A 16414-nucleotide genomic window follows, 5' to 3' on the forward strand; every position below is an offset into this window, starting at 1 on the left:
TATTACCGCCCCCTGCTGGCATAAACCAGGTGTGTATATTACCGCCCCCTGCTGGCATAAACCAGGTGTGTATATTACCGACCCCTGCTGGTGTAAACCAGGTGTGTATATTACCGCCCCCTGCTGGCGTAAACCAGGTGTGTATATTACCACCCTCTGTTGGTGTAAACCAGGTGTGTATATCACTGCCCCCTGCTGGCGTAAACCAGGTTTGTATCTTACCACCCTCTGCTGGCATAAACCAAGTGTGTATATTACCACCCCCTGCTGGTGTAAACCAGGTGTGTATTTTACTTCCCCCTGCTGGTGTAAACCATGTGTGTATATTACTGCCCCCTGTTGGCGTAAACCAGGTGTGTATATTACCACCCTCTGCTGGCATATACCAGGTGTGTATATTACCACCCTCTGCTGGTGTAAACCAGGTGTGTATCTTACCACCCTCTGCTGGCATATACCAATTGTGTATATTACTGCCCCCTGCTGGTGTAAACCAGGTGTGTATCTTACCACCCTCTGCTGGCATATAATAGGTGTGTATATTACCACCCCCTGCTGGTGTAAATCATGTGTATATTACCACCCTCTGCTGGCATAAACCAGTTGTGTATATTACCGCCCCCCTGCTGGCATAAACCAGGTGTGTATATTACCGCCACCTGCTGAGGTAAACCAGGTGTGTATATTACCACCCCCTGCTGGCGTAACCAGGTGTGTATATCACTGCCCCCTGCTGGCGTAAACCAGGTGTGTATATCACTGCCCCCTGCTGGTGTAAACCAGTTGTGTATATTACTGACAAAAAAATACATAAATTGCGCTGGAAACAATGTATACAATGCTTTTTGGCTTTGATAGGAAATGGCATTTTCCTGTATAGATGCTGCTAGAACCTTCTGCGTAATCGCACGCAGTTGTGTATATGGTCTACACCCCCAATATAAATAATTGACAGTGTTTTTAGTGAGACTTAGCGCCGATATTATTTTTCTCTTTGTGTATATTACTGCCCTCACGGGATCGAGAGTCCCGATTTCACTGTTGCAGGGTCATTTCAAGCTGATATTCTGCTTTCTCCTGCATAGGCCCTATACGATTATCCTGAGGACCGGCTGGTCAGCCTGATAACTGACCAGTCTGCAAGTCAGGTACAGTTACAGTGCACCATGTACAGAGGTTACAGTAATTGGGGTGTGCACCATGTACAGAGGTTACAGCCATTAGGATGTGCACTGTGTACAGAGGTTACAGTAATTGGGGTGCGAATGTGTAGTTATACAATACCTGAATGCTGACCAGCGGCACACACCTGCTCTGTGTGTCATGTGATTGTGTAAGTGTCCAATCACAGTCACTGTTACCGTAACACACCAGCGGAATAACACACCAGTCCGATCTATTTGCCAAGTTTTATTTCAATTTAAGGACCTCTTGCTTCTTACAAAACTGGTCATTGTAGAACGAATCGCACATTGCGGGGTCTGCGCCCAGAGGTATTATTCTGACAACAGACTGTTCAATGTTTCATTGTGTTCAAGGGAAAAAAATTGTGTCTAATTTTCAAAACATTTTTTATTTTTTTTCATAGAAAGTTCTGCAACAAACCCCCAATTATCAAATATAAATAAAAATAACCAACCAATGATTACATCGTATCAAAAGAGTACGAAGAGATGTTTTAGCATTTTTCATGCAAGTAATATTTTTTTCTCTGTTTTTTCTTTTAAATATTTTTTTTCTTTAAACTTTTTTATAATTTCATATGTATATAGTTTTTACATGCAAACATTAATTATGCAAGGAACGGCCAAGTTCGGTCTGGGATGCAAACAATTAAGTGGAGGATTTGTTAGGATAGCGATTTAGTGCGCTGCATCGTGTACCACTTCCGCTGTTCCAGCCACACTAACGGGCAATTAACCGGCTACATCTGCCTCCTCGTGGGTATTAACGCTGCCCTCTACGCCACTTTCTGCCACTGCTCATTAGTTGTAGTAGTTTGCAAACGCCTTCAAAGTAGCATCTTTGAGCCAGAGAGCGATCGGAATCATTGCAAACTGGTATCCGGCCATTCCAGTCTATAAAATAAATCCTTGCTGGAGAAAACTAGCAAAGAATTAAACCGATATGTCCTACTGTATGTTAGGATAGCCTGCACCAGCTGTTGTGGAACTACAAACCCCAGCCTGTCCTAGCACTAGAACTTCTATAACTGGTGAGATGCACATTTCCCAGCTCGGACCTAAATTCCAGCACTAGTTTTTACAGTTATGGCAGTGGTGGGCAATTCGGAGAACTGTACAACAAAAGCAGGCCGGATAACATACATTTAATACAATATGTTTGTATGACCGGATACTGTCCATGGTTTCCCCCAAAGCATTGATAGGTGTTCTGGCTTATAGCAGAAAATCCCGGATCACTAATTTTGCAAACAATCCCGATTACTTCAGTTGACCTGCAGCTCACCGAATGGCCCCTTTTTTTTAGTGGAACTTGTCAATGTGCTTAAAAAAAAAAATTGGATATAAAAAGTTTTGGAAACCTAAAAAGTGAAAGACCTCCGTTAAGCTCAAGGTACTTAACATTTTGGATGCAATGATAAAGAGGGAAGGTAGGTAGGATACGCGAGCAATTAAAAAATAGCTGTGCATAGTATAAAGCAAACAACACCCCGAATGTGCCGATCGGTTCAGTGCCAGAAGGTCGGATAATGAAGAGTGCGTCCTTTCTACGACTGATGGACTTAACTAAAGTGCATGCATTGTAATGTATAACACAGCTAGCTCCATTCTGGGGGGGAATCTCCTGCGTTATATGTGATAGATCCCTGGTTTACGCACCCGCCGCAGGCCAGGAGTGTCCTCACACCCGCTCACCTAACAAATAACGCAGCTTATAGTCTAAACAGGAGTTTCACGTTCCCCCGCCAGGCTCAGTGGCTTGCTCGCACCTCTAAAATTCCATCCTTACAGCCCGCAGTGAGCAGAGGAGCCAGATGTATGGATGGGGGCGTAATCCAATGTATAAACAAAAAAAACCCTATTCCTCGTAGGGTGAATGACAATTTTCATGCTGCAAACGCTATTTTTTTTTTTGTTCATAATTTATTTTGTAAATACCATATTTTTTTATTTTATTTTTTTCTTCTTTTATGTGAAATTTGTGCCTGTTTTTTGTTTGTATTGTTCCTGGAGTTAGGGGATGGGGAGATACAAGTAGAAAACATTTGGTCGCATTTATCCATAAGCCTTGTAATGAGAGATTCCGAGAGACAAAGCTTACAGCTTTCGATGAAAGGTGAAATTCTTAGCGTCTTCTGACTCCTTGCATAGCCCTGTGGGCGAGTACGGTCATTTCTGATAGTGGGCGCTTTGAATGTTTGAGTGGCAGATGTCTACTGTACATCTACAGCATCTAGGTCTGCAGATAACCGCGGTCAGTGTCCATTTCGTTTTGACCCCATTTATCCATTGCGCCTAGGAAATTGTATCTGATGCAATTGAATTAGTTCTCCGACAACGAGTACTCGTAGTTCAAATTCTGATGTAAAAATAGGGGCTTAAATAGGCAGGAGAGAGCATGAACTCTACTATACATACATCTACCCTCTTCATAAAACAAGAAAATCTATCTACCTTAAATTCAAAATAATCCTGTATCGTTGTACACAAATAAACCATAAGCCCTTTCCGATAAGTGATTATAGACATGCAGATAGGCCGGTAATGAAATGGGGTGCTCTTACGTGACACTACTGCGTCCGAGCATTCCTACTGCGATACCGCCAAATGTGATGATACATCAATGAAGTATGAAATGATGGATCTTGTGGTTCTGTGACTCCACCATCTTTACGTCACAAATACGTGTTTATAAACCTGCCAGCGCTGATCGCCGCGCCACATAAATAGATGAAAGTTAAGTAAACTGCCCCAAAACAGTATAAAAATAGGTGATTAACAGTGAAAGCAGTGTCACAAATCAAGGATACTTTATGTAATAGGTAATCGAACATTAATGAAAGCCACTCTGCTATATCTCAGAATGAAAAAGTGTACTAAAAAACTTATCTACATTAATATAGCAGCCAGGGTTGTCATTACCATAAAAAGTGGGCATGTTATGTTTCAACTCTGTACCCGTGGGTGTCTGATATTTGGCATCCATAGACCACTGAGTATATGGTTTATATCTGGGTACTTGCTGACTTCTCGCTGGGTGGACTGGTATTGTTTTTGTGTATGGATGCATTTTGTAAGTTTCGTTTTAACGTAACACTCTTACAGCATTCAGCTGGTGCGTTCCAATATAGGGTGTGTAAGGTGGTTATGGGACATGAGAAACAAACAGGTATATCGATGACAGTTATATTGATGACGTTTCTCTTTCAGAAGACCGTTTTCAGTAAAATGTAGGCACTTAGCAATGAAATGAACCATGGCAAGACAATTTGCGACAACGCGCTAGTCAGGCGCCAAGTTTAAAAGGACGTATGTTCATTGTGATGGTCCTGTTTACGGTAATGCACCGCTTCCCAACTGTCAGACTCTGTAGTGTATTGTGCTAGACTGAGAGGTCTTTAATACCCTTTTTGTAACTTAAAAACCCCCCATAAACCTCACCAGGTGCGACAGACATTACTACAACCTATCCTTACTCCTGCTAAAATATATGGAACAGGAACTTGATGGGTTGACCGTTTCACGACTGTACTTCTAAGTGTGTGACGTAAATTTTTGGCCAGACAAAGAAATGAGGCGGAGGTTGTCCCCTTAGTCTTTCATGTTGGACTAGATGTGAAATCTAATAATCTCTACTGCTGCTTTTCACGTGATGACAATGTCTTTGGAAAATCAGCTTTGCCCTTAAAATAGATTAATATTGTAATATACTATGCAAAGAATAGATATAATGTTTCTCAGTATCGTGCCCCCATAAACCTCTACCATGTTGTGCTTGATGTCTGGGTAATATGCTACATATGAATGTGAAGGCCACATAGAACTATCGGAATCCTATCCATCCCAAGTCACAGAGTGCCTTATTGCCATAGGACAGATATACAGCTCAAGCATCGCGGAACATCATGATTGTGGTAGAGCGGGCATGACAAGGTTGGCACAGTGTCACCTGCAGTTCTAGGAGACTTTAATGCATTTGGCACCGGGGCAGAGAACGTGTCGCCTCTAGGATTGTATGGCACAGGAGACCAGAATAAAAATGCCCAGCCTGAGCGATCCCTACAGCTGCGCTGTTCCAAAGGTGGGTCATACAATCATCTGTAGCACTTGGTGCCATAGAGGAATGACGTGGAAGGAAAAATATAGACTGTCCCGTCTTCTGGATTGCTCAGTTCAAAACATGTCCACAAGCCTAGATGCGAGACAGACTGATACGAAGACCTTGGGAATGAGCAACCTTCAGTTGGCAATGGAGGAGGTTCCCCAATCGAGCTTTAAATACAATTAAAATGGAAACCACTAGCGAAAAAACACATTAGTGCAACTTCATTGACCAAATCATGTGTGAAGGACACACAAACCCATAACATGCATGCTCAGACCTGTGCATTACCAAAATCTAGGCTATGCTGAGGAAAGGAAAGGCTCGTTGGTGAGTTTCAGGACAGAGAACAGGTATGTGCCGGGAGTACTTTCCCCCGCCTCTACATTGGATGCACCGGAGGAACCTCCTGCACTGAGAACTTATATCGTACATTAGCAGCGCACACACATACACAACACAAACTTCTGAAAGGGTTATCATGACTTTAGTCTTCTACCAGTCAAGGCACCAGACAATCTGGCACCGTAGATTCCCCCTGAAATAAAGACTACGGTCACCTGGTAGACACAGGGCATGTCTTGAACCTAGAAGGGTCCTCCTTAGATCTGGCCACCGAGCCAGCGCCATCTAGTGTGATCATCGTGCCAACAAACAAACATGTCATGCTTGAAATACCAACTCTCTTACAAAACAAAAAAATGTCTATCGTGAGAGCAAAAAAGGTATAAAACCGTACACGGCACTAGGTCATGGCTGTCCATGTCAGTCGGAGTTTCCCAGTAGGTCCTGTCTTCCAATGAGCTGGCCTGTGAAGAGCTAGAGGGGAGCGGGTGAAATGCTGAGTGGTCAGTAGAGTCTAGTGAATTTGTGGAAGATGACATAGGCATGTGAAGGGCTGAACAGTCAATCCCTCCTATCCTTTTCATCTTAAGAAATAATAATAAAAGAAAACAACCTTGATTATTTTGTGGTCGTAATCTTGCTGCTCTCTTTTCTCTCCAACCTCCGTGTTTCCAACGTCCTTATACTTTTCGTATTCCGACTACTACAAAATAGGCATCTTAACACTCCCCAAAAAGGAAGACTCAAAATTGCACTGCCAGAACCCGCTTTATCGGAGCCCCGCTCTGGCTGCTCTGCTCATTCTTTGCTTCTCCCCTAAATTCGCTCCTGTTCAGCCATGTTCTGATTTCTCCCAAGATGGCCGCCTCTGATCTCCCGTAACATGTTCTGATGTCACGGCGATCTGCCAGCTGATGATAAAACTCATCAGTAGTAACACAAACAAGTGTCCCCTCTCCAGCCCCCATGCCTGCCTTGCGTCAGCTTTCCATTGAAGTAGGGGTGGGAGTGGGAACATGTCTTGATCCCTGTGCTAGCACCAGTCATCCTCGTCTGCTTCATGGTAGTAACTTCTCACTCGGGGAGCTGTGCCAGGCCCAGTGTTAAGCCCTAAGGTGTAATGATAGCCATTTGGAACCCTGCAGAGCTGGTGGGAATGAGATGTGAGGGATGACACATAGGAAGTCCGAGAGGAACGTCCAGAGTTGCTGGCCAAGGCCTCCTCAAAGGTTAAGGTGTCCTCAGGGAGAGGGCAGTACCGGTCTGCATCTTGACGTGGCCCTAGATACGGGTCAGAACCAATGCGTGTGACTGTGCAGGCAGAGGGGCTCGGAGATTCGCTGTATAGCAAGGTGTTGTGCTCTGATAAGCCCCGGCTCAGTCGCCCAGGAGAGTAAATGGATCCCCCAAAGTGCACAGGGGAGGAGTGAGCTGTCCGGTAGGTAACACTGGGCCGAGGAGTGAGAGGAGTCTGGGGAAGCTGTCTCCGGATTACCCGGCATGGGGTGCTAGCACCGGAGCTGGTCAGACGTGGACTCCCGTTGCCCGAACCACTGCCCTAGATTGAAAGGGTGAGAAAGCACATCAAAACAGCACAAGACAAGATGGAAACATGACACAAAAGGATACAAATACAGACCAAGAAAACACAACGTCACAAAAAATGGCCCACAACAGAGGGAGGCCAGCAGTCACAAAGACATATGAGCGAAATAGGTAGGTTCACACAATGAATATGCAAGGTGACCGGAGATATTGGACAACAAATATCACACAATGCATGACCCCAGTACAAACCAGGAAGCAAAGGAGCAGACACAGAAGAGAGAGGTGAGGGGCACAGGAAGAGAGAGATGTTAAGCAGAGAAAGAGAGCAAAGATGGCACAGGAAGGGAAAGGAAGAGAGAGATTTAGACCACAGGAATAGAAAGGCAATGGGCACAGGAGGAGAGAGAAAGAGAAATGATGGGCACAGGAGGAGAAAGGTGATGGGCACAGGAAGAGAAAGGAAAAAGAGATGTTGGGCACAGGAAGTGCGAGGCGATGGACACAGGAAGAGAGACACGATTTCGCAGGAAGAGAGAGGGGATGGGCATGGGAAGAGAGAGGAAGTGAAAGGCGAAGGGCACAGGAAGAGAGATGTTGAGCACATGAACAGAGAAGCGATGGGCACAGGAAGAGAGAGGCGATAGGCATATGAGAGAAGAGACGGACACATGTGAGAGGCGATGGGCGCATGAGAGAGAAGCGATATGTACATGAGAGAGAGAGGCGATGGGCGCATGAGAGAGAGGCGATATGTACATGAGAGAGAGAGGCAATAGGCATATGAGAGAGGAGATGGACACATGAGAGAGACGATGAGCACATGAGAGAGAGAGGCGATGGGCACAGTAAGAGAGAGGCAATGGACACCGGAAAAGAGAGAGAAAAAGGACAGTTTAGAGAAGCAAAAAACACAACTCTGAACCGACAGCTTTAGAAAACATGCAACATTCCTACGTCATGATTAATGTCTGAAACACTATTATCCTGAGTCTCTTCCAAAGAGGCAGGCAGTGACGGCACCGGTGGAAATAGCCCAGTATGGAGACCAGCCAGCCTCTATGCTGTACCGTACATGCTGTGCGCAAGGGGAGGGATTCACATGTGGGTGGAGGAGCAATCCCTATTGCCTACAAGCAATAATATGGTAATGCAGCAGTGGCGCCGACACGCCCACACAATGGCAGCAACATGCCTGTGCCCTCCTTCCCACGGCCCTGACGTTGCAGACCTGTACTGCGCTTGTGCATAGGTACTTTGTACTATGTACCTCACCTCCAACCACAGGACAAGATATGCATAATACAGAAGGTTGGTGTACGAAGAATACACTGTATTTCCTCCATAATGCACAAGGACAGACCCATGATATTATTATGTACCCCTTACACTTGGAGTACCCATGTCATGCTAGAGGTACTGGGATGAAGGGTGGGATGATTTTTTCCCTGATTCCTGTTTAGAGTTCCTTCCGGATACATAGGGTTATATTTTTGGTGTTATAATAAAAATATTTAGTAAAAACATTACGGCTGCATTATATACAAATATATACAGAACGTATAGATGCCCGATAATGCTTATTCTTATGTATCTGGGCCTATTTCCCTATATGGAATCGGTACATCTATTAGACCACACTTAGGTCGACATGGGCCAAGGTCGACAGGGGTCAAGGTCGACATGGGTTTAGTTCGACAGTAATTAGGTCGACATGTGTTTTTCACTGTTTTTTTACCCGAATGTCGACACAGTCGACATGGAAACAGTTGGAGGTAAACCGCAGCCCCTCGCATCGCTCGCTACTTTTTTATTCTCCCACCATGCCCTAGTGGATGGTAGGGCATAAAATACCGCCCGTCGACTCAAAAAACAGTGAAAAACTCACGTCGACCTAATGACTGTCGACATAAACACATGTCGACCTTGACCCATGTTGACCTATAACCCTGTCGACCTTGGCCCATGTCGACCCAACGTGGTCGACCTAATGACTGTCGACCTAAGTGTGGTCTAATACATGACCGTTCCCCCCTATATAGTGTTAGCCAGTGTGTCCGCCCTGGATCCACCATTACATGTGTGCCAAAAGGGTCTCCTCTGTAAGGGGAGGGGGTGGGGCATACAGAAAGTCCTTAAGTGCTATCTTCTGGCAATCTGTCAATGGATACCCACCCCCGGTTACGATAATCCATGACATTACTGATAATAATCAATTTCAGACTTTAATCATGTTATGTACACAGTATCACAATATCGTACGTATTGACACAATTTTTGCACAAACGAAATGGCCCTAATCCTGTATGCCAGCACACTGGAAATATAAAGGTGCCATAAAGGTACAAGGAGGAGATAAGTAGAACACTGATACTGCAACGTAATACAATATACCAGCCTGACAGTAAACAGGTGATGTGTAAACCACAGTATCACACCATATAGATGACATTCAGCCGCATACAGGATTTCCCGGATATATATATCAGGGGATGAAACATTTAATAATAAAACAGATGTGGCTACACCCAAACCACAGGCAAACACAGACATTTTACCTGAGCCGGGCTTTCAGACCAGGTCATTTCATGTGACAGTCCCCCTATCAGACTTTGGGGTCTATGCACTATGTACTTGGAGAGAGATAAAAAGGACAAAAAGATAAGGTACCATCCTAGGAGTTCCTTACTGCCATGTTACATGCTGTGGGGCAAATTTGTATCGCTTGTTACGAATAATAAACGGTGTCCAGCCAATCAGCTTCTAACTATCATGTGTTTGAAAAATGACAGGAGGTGATTGGCTGGAGCCGCATTTATCATTCATAATGAGTGATAACAAGAATATCGCTCCATTGATAAATCTGGATCTGTGTTTGAAAAATGAAGGTATGCAGATGGTTGGTTGGTATCTCCATCCAATTGACCTCTTTTCCAGGCTTAGTACATAGACCCCCATTTCTTTAAAAGCACATTTTGATATCGCCTATATATTGGAGGACTTACAAGTTTTACCTTCGCCCATCACAGTGACTTATGGAAATTTCCTGCTTGTGAAAAAAATACACTGAGATTTGGGAAGCGGGCGTACCGTTGGAAGGGACTCATTCAGAGCTTGCGTATTTGGTCGTTATTGATACAGAGCATGCAGTACTACGAAATCCCTAAAAAAATCCTATGGAGAAGTAGTGAATAATGTGGAGTAGGGGGGGATGTCCCAAAATAACACACCTGACAAGGCTCCTGCGCACGCCTATGGAGGTCAGCCTTATATACCAGGCACCAGATCAGAGGTTGGCGTTGTGGTTACATTATAAAACAAAGTCTTTTCCTACAAATGTGAAGGTGCCCAACTATAAATAAGCCCCCAAAGACTAAAAAGGGAGATGCATCAAGCTTGGAGAGCGATAAAGTAGAGTAGTTTGCCGAATCACCCAATCGGCTTCTGTCCTTTTAAAGACTACACTAGATAAATTACAGAACCAAGACTTGATGCATTTCCCCTTGTATGCAAATGTACTGCACGCTCTGTGGGGTAGTGTGCCCTCTGCTGGTCACACAGTGTTGATGCATGTGTCAATGCTTCCCAGCCTCACCTGTCTATGGGTTGTATGCTCCTGTGCAGAACTGGGTGATGGTGCTCGGCTGTGATCGGAATGGCGTGGATGGCCTGAGTCGCGGCTGCCGTACCGGTCACATGAGTAAAAGCGCTGTTTGTCCGATGACGATGGAGGCTGTTGTTTGCGTTCTTGGGACCGGCCTCTCTCTTGCCTCCTCTCCCTGGGTACGGCCTCTACTGTGAGGAAACAGACACGTTGATAGCTAGGCCTTCAGTAAAGTCATGTATGTGTCAGTCAGTGTCCATCTTATCATTATGACTATGGGCAAATTAAAATGCGTTTGCCCACAATACTTCATTCAGAAACTGGGACAGATGTATTAATTATGGTGAAGTGATAAAGTTGTAGCAGCCAATCAGCTCCCAACTGTCATGTTATAGACTGGGTTTGAAAAATTATAGTGGATAGGTGATTACGCAGCAGCCAATCAGCTCATGTCATGTTATAGGCTTGGTTTACAAATGACAGTTAGGGGCTGATTGGCTGGTGCATTATCACCTACAACTTTATCACTTCACCAGGCTGAACACATCTGCCCCAATGTTATTTTGAGTGCTGCCATATTTTGGTTGTGACTAGTGAAGCAGAACAGAGGGCCTGGAGGGGCATTCTCATTGTTCACATAAATACAGCCCATGCAGACCTGCATATAAGCTCCTTGCATCAGGGGAAATAACCAACAGCAATAGGATAGGAGGTTCTAGAAGGAGTGAGTTACCCGTGTCCTCGCTCTGCGGAGCTCTGTCGATGGACTTCTGCTTTCTCTCCTTACGCCGGTGGCATCGGTGATGGTGCTGGTGACTGCGCTCGTGTGGCACCTTCTCCAACGAGTATTCGAACAGCTGAGGTCGCTGCGGAGGGTTCAGCGTGGAGACGGAGCGCTTCATTGGACTGGTGTCCGTAATGGGCTGCAATCAGAATTGAAGTCACCTCAAGTTATCACACAAAGGTCTCACATTACACGCAGGCCCCCAGCATTTGAGGACACCCTGAAGATGCAGTATCATCCAGCAAATAGTGACTATTACTAATACATATAACACTCTTTGGATGGATATATAATCTTATTTTGAATGAATGTTATTGATGCAACACATAATGGCCACTCGGGACACATGATGTATGTAAAGCACAGTTATGTAATCACAATTATAATTATTCTCTCTCCAGGTTTATGCTAAAGTCTGCGCGCAAAAATCTACCCAGAATCCTCCAGCCGGCAACGCACTAAAGTGCACGGCAACAGAACTGCAGAGAAGCTCAGCTGATTCTCTGCTGTCCTCTGGTGGCCATAACTAGTATAGCACTACCCAAATTCTTGGTATTGGTCAGCCAACTTATGTGGCTCCCACTCAGACTTTGTTACTTGGTTCGTAACGGTGGGCCCCTTATGAAAGGTCTGGTACTTGTGTAGTTTCCCGGCCACCCGCTCTGCCTATGCTGCTTCCAGGTTCGTACCTAAGCGGAGCTTACGCAATGTACGTACCACTCGTTTTAGCTATTTGCGGCTATTTAGCATTTGTTTTGCCGTGACCCGGTCCTGCCGCTTCTACATACCAGTCATGACATGTCGTCATTGTTTCAGATGGATGGCATGACAGTGTGAATGTGTTCCCGAAACACCACCACTATCCACGTCAGCCTGAAGCGAATCCCGCGAGGGGATGCGGTACGCGTCCTCTCGACCTATTCATACCCCCACTATCCATATTGACTTGGAGTTGATTTTATAAAGTGTGGTGAGCGCAGCGTGCCTCCGAGCCCAAAGCATGGTGAGCGGACACGAGCCCAAAGAGTGGTGAGCGGATGCGGAATACATGCGCTTGCCAGGCTTCCAGCTTGTTTTCCGCTACGCTCGCCACACTTCAATCAACACCACGCCTACGTGGATAGTGGGAGTATGAACAGGTCGTACCGCATCCCCTTGCGGGACTCGCTGCGATCGCCACGCTTCAGGCTGATGTGGATAGTGGGGGTTTTGAAATGGAGGTATTTTCCAGTATGTGACATGGAGCACTGGCAAGTAGCGTAGCTAACAGTATTTTCAGCGAACCCGGAAGGAGCGCAGCACAGTGCCACCGTGAAACGAGACAAATAGTAGCTACAAAATGGGTGCGTTTTACTACATAGCAGTCTAGCAGTCCATACGCACAGTGTGAACGGGCGGCGTAGCTAACGTTTCTTATCTGAGAACCCAGAAGGCTGCGCTGTCAGTGTAGCTAACGGTATTCTCAGCGAACCCGGAAGCAGCGCAGCACAGTGCCACCGTGAAACGACACAAATAGTAGCTACAAAATGGGTGCGTTTTACTACATAGCAGTCTAGCAGTCCATACGCACAGTGTGAATGGGCGGCGTAGCTAACGTTTCTTATCTGAGAACCCAGAAGGCTGCGCTGTCAGTGTAGCTAACGGTATTCTCAGTGAACCCAGAAGGAGCGCAGCACAGTGCGGCTGTGAAACTCCACGAGTTCCAAAGGTCTTCAGTACTGACTGATCCACCTACACCAACTTCTTGTTTGGGATGCTCCATGGGGGAAAGATCATCAGGGTATGGGTCATATGGTCGACTGTAGGAAGGTCAACATACATTAGGTCGACCACTAAAGGTTGACAGGGCTTAGGTCGACACACGAAATAGGGGTCGGAAGGTCGACACAAGCAATAGGTCAATATGAAGATTGACAGTCAATAGGTCGACATGCGTTTTTTTACTATGGCCTTCCAGCTGTTGTGAAACTACAAGTCCCATCATGCCTTGCCACAGTTTTGCTATTAGGGAATGCTAAAACTATGACAGGGCATGCTGGGATGTGTAGTTTTACAACAGCTGGAGGACCACAGTTTGGCCATCCCTGTGCTAGAGGGTTTGCAGAGGATTCTGGGTACTACTGGTTCTGTGCAGCGCCTTCGTTCGCAACCATCGTTTCAGCATCTGCTGCTCACTGCAATTCAACATCGCCAATCAGCAATGTCTGCACCGCTGCAATGAGTGGCGCACTCCATATTAACAATTGATACAGACAATGGCAGCGAAACGCTGGTGCGGACTCCATGCACCAGACGACTGGCAGCTGTGTGGCGAGGAACATTCTGATTGGATGATGCAAATGGCGCTGAACCATGGACAGAGCAATACATACACACAAGTCACATGAAATAAGAAGGCTACATACGGGCAGGAAGCCGTTCCTGGGGGAAGGAGCGCGGCTCCTCGGCTGATGAGAGACAGACAGGTGAAGCGGTTCCACGGAGACCAGCGGCGGACAGCAGGACGGGGAGGGGGAGGGATAGGAGGAGGGGGGCAGGAGAAGGAGGTGAGTTAGGGTATAAAACAGGGGAGAGAGAGGAGGGTGGAAGGACAGGACCACAAAAAGCGACACGAAGACAGGTTGTAGTCAGAGCGGCGACCAACACGGGTGAGGTGAGAATGGGGTGACAATGGGGCAGGAAGGAAGAGACACAAGTCAGCGACAGTCACATGTGGTACATTCAGTTATACAGCTTACATTGCCGATGGTTATGGTATGCATCATCGACAGTCATATGGTCGACCACTAATGGTCGACGGTCACAAGTTCGACAGGGTCTAAAGGTCGCCAGGTAAAAGGTTGACAGGTAAAAGGTCGACATGTTGATATGGTCGACCGGTAAAATGTCGACATGGTTAAAAGGTCGACGTGGTCAAAAGGTCGGCGTGGTCAAAAGGCCAACATGAAAAAAAAGGTCGACATGAGTTTTTAATGTTTTTAGGGTGTCTATGTCAACATAGGTCGACATGGACACTGTCTAAGTGTACTGCTGTGCTCGCCATGCTTCGGGCTCGGCACACTATTTTATTCTCCCTCCACGCCCTAGTGGTAGTGGTAGGGTATGAAATACCGCCTGTCGGCACATGTCGGCTGAAAATGTACAAAAAAACAATGCATGTCGACCTATTCCATGTCGAACTTTTGACCACGTTGACCTTTAGACCCTGTCAACCTTTTGACTGTCGATCATTAGTAGTCCACCATATGACTGTCTATCATGAGTCAGTCTATGATCAGTCCGGATACCATTGCCGACACCTTTATCTAACAGTCGTGTCACTCATAATTATAATGATGACATCATCCAGATATTTTCGCCCACAGGAGATAACCCCAAAAAAAAGATTGCTGTGATGATCAGCTGCAATGGGTCTTACATTTGGGCAAGGCCAGGAGACAGTACTATCCTAAGCACACGAAAGGCCATAAGTGTAACGATTTAAGATCTTCTGGATGATGTAGACATAATTCCCATTCACATCACACATACATATAATATCGGTAATAACGGATTGGCTTACATGAGCATCTGCGGCGAGGCGCGGCATTGACATCGCTCGTCCCTGGCTCTCCAGCCCCGTGGGATGATCTCCACCGTTAGACAGATTTTGCCCAATTTCCTTCATCTCCACAGACTGCAAAGAAGACAGATCTCCGTGTTACAGCGATGTACGAGTCATGTATGAATTACACAGGTTCTGTGGCTGGTTAAAACCAGGTGACGTGCAGACTAGCAGTCAGCAAGCCACAGAACCTGTGTAATTCATAAGCATCCCAGGATATCACAGCAACTCTACATGTAGCCCATGTAAGAGCAGGCCGCTGCTTGACCCTACGGCAGTCTGGGCCTGGCCTGGGCGCTGCGTAGCCCATAGTTACATGCATTCTGTGGGAAGTGACCTGGTGGATTTACACTTTCACCAGTTATTAAAGATGATGTACAAATCAGAGCCCTGTGCGCTGTATAGTACAATCGGAGACATCAACGTCAGGTCATGATTTCCAGTACTCTGGGCCTGATTCAGGTTCAATCGGTTGGGGCCCAGTTTCTGATTGAGCGGGTCTGCACATGCACGATTAAGGAACGCCCAGCTTTTTATAGGCTTTCCCATGAAAATGATAGGTCGGGGCCTGCTCGGGCGGGCGGCCGACGTCATATGACGTCAGTGCCCGCCCCCTTTTTTGGCCATCTCCGTCGGAAATAAAAGTCAGTCTAGACCAACTTTTATTTGCGGGTCAAAAATCACTCGCTGGTGAGCGGAAAGGAGACTAGAAGGCCACATGACTAAAGGGGATCACATCTGACCCATCAAATCATTCAGAAATGGCATGAAAAAGTTTGAGCAAGTGAGCTATCTGACTGATATCATTTTAATTAGCATTAGACCAGTCGTTTTTATCCACCAAGACCCAAATCGTCAGCCGAGCGAGATCTGATCACTGGACGGTCTGATTATTCTCCAGGCACCACCAGTTTGACTGGCCAGCACTCAATGTGCCCAGAAGCAAAGTAATAATCTATGCCCGTCTGGCCAGGTTAATGGGAGTGGGTCCTTAATTGCTTAATGCACCATCCTGAATCACTGTGTTGGAGTGGTTTGTAGAAAGTCAAAGCAGGAGACACACCCTGGAAAACGCTGCACCAAACCTGTGTTTCCCATCACTGAGGGCAACGTTGCTGCAGTGCGGGTAGTTGAGGTGGACCCCAGGGTCCCTGTTAGAGAAGTAGAAAGGCATTTAATCGGGATCCATCCTCATGATGATCCATGAAACGCTTGGCCTGAGCAAGGGTTCTGCACACTGGGTGTT

At 46.1% G+C, this 16414-nt stretch overlaps 1 protein-coding gene across 1 annotated transcript in view; it reads right to left on the reverse strand.

Moving 5' to 3' along the window:
- Positions 1-1397: 1397 nt before the first annotated feature.
- CACNA1B (calcium voltage-gated channel subunit alpha1 B) overlaps positions 1398-16414 on the reverse strand; it is a 235649-nt gene continuing 220632 nt past the window's right edge. The window contains exons 44-47 of the mRNA XM_083158627.1: positions 15127-15240; positions 11514-11703; positions 10772-10968; positions 1398-7189 (exon numbers count right to left, since the gene is read on the reverse strand). Coding sequence (XP_083014753.1) covers positions 6665-7189; positions 10772-10968; positions 11514-11703; positions 15127-15240 — 1026 coding nt within the window. The 3' untranslated portion in view covers positions 1398-6664. The remainder of the gene's footprint in view (positions 7190-10771; positions 10969-11513; positions 11704-15126; positions 15241-16414) is intronic.

This window comes from Crinia signifera, chromosome 9 (genome assembly GCF_055691185.1).
Source record: "Crinia signifera chromosome 9, ASM5569118v1, whole genome shotgun sequence".
NCBI classification, from domain to species: Eukaryota; Metazoa; Chordata; class Amphibia; order Anura; family Myobatrachidae; genus Crinia; species Crinia signifera.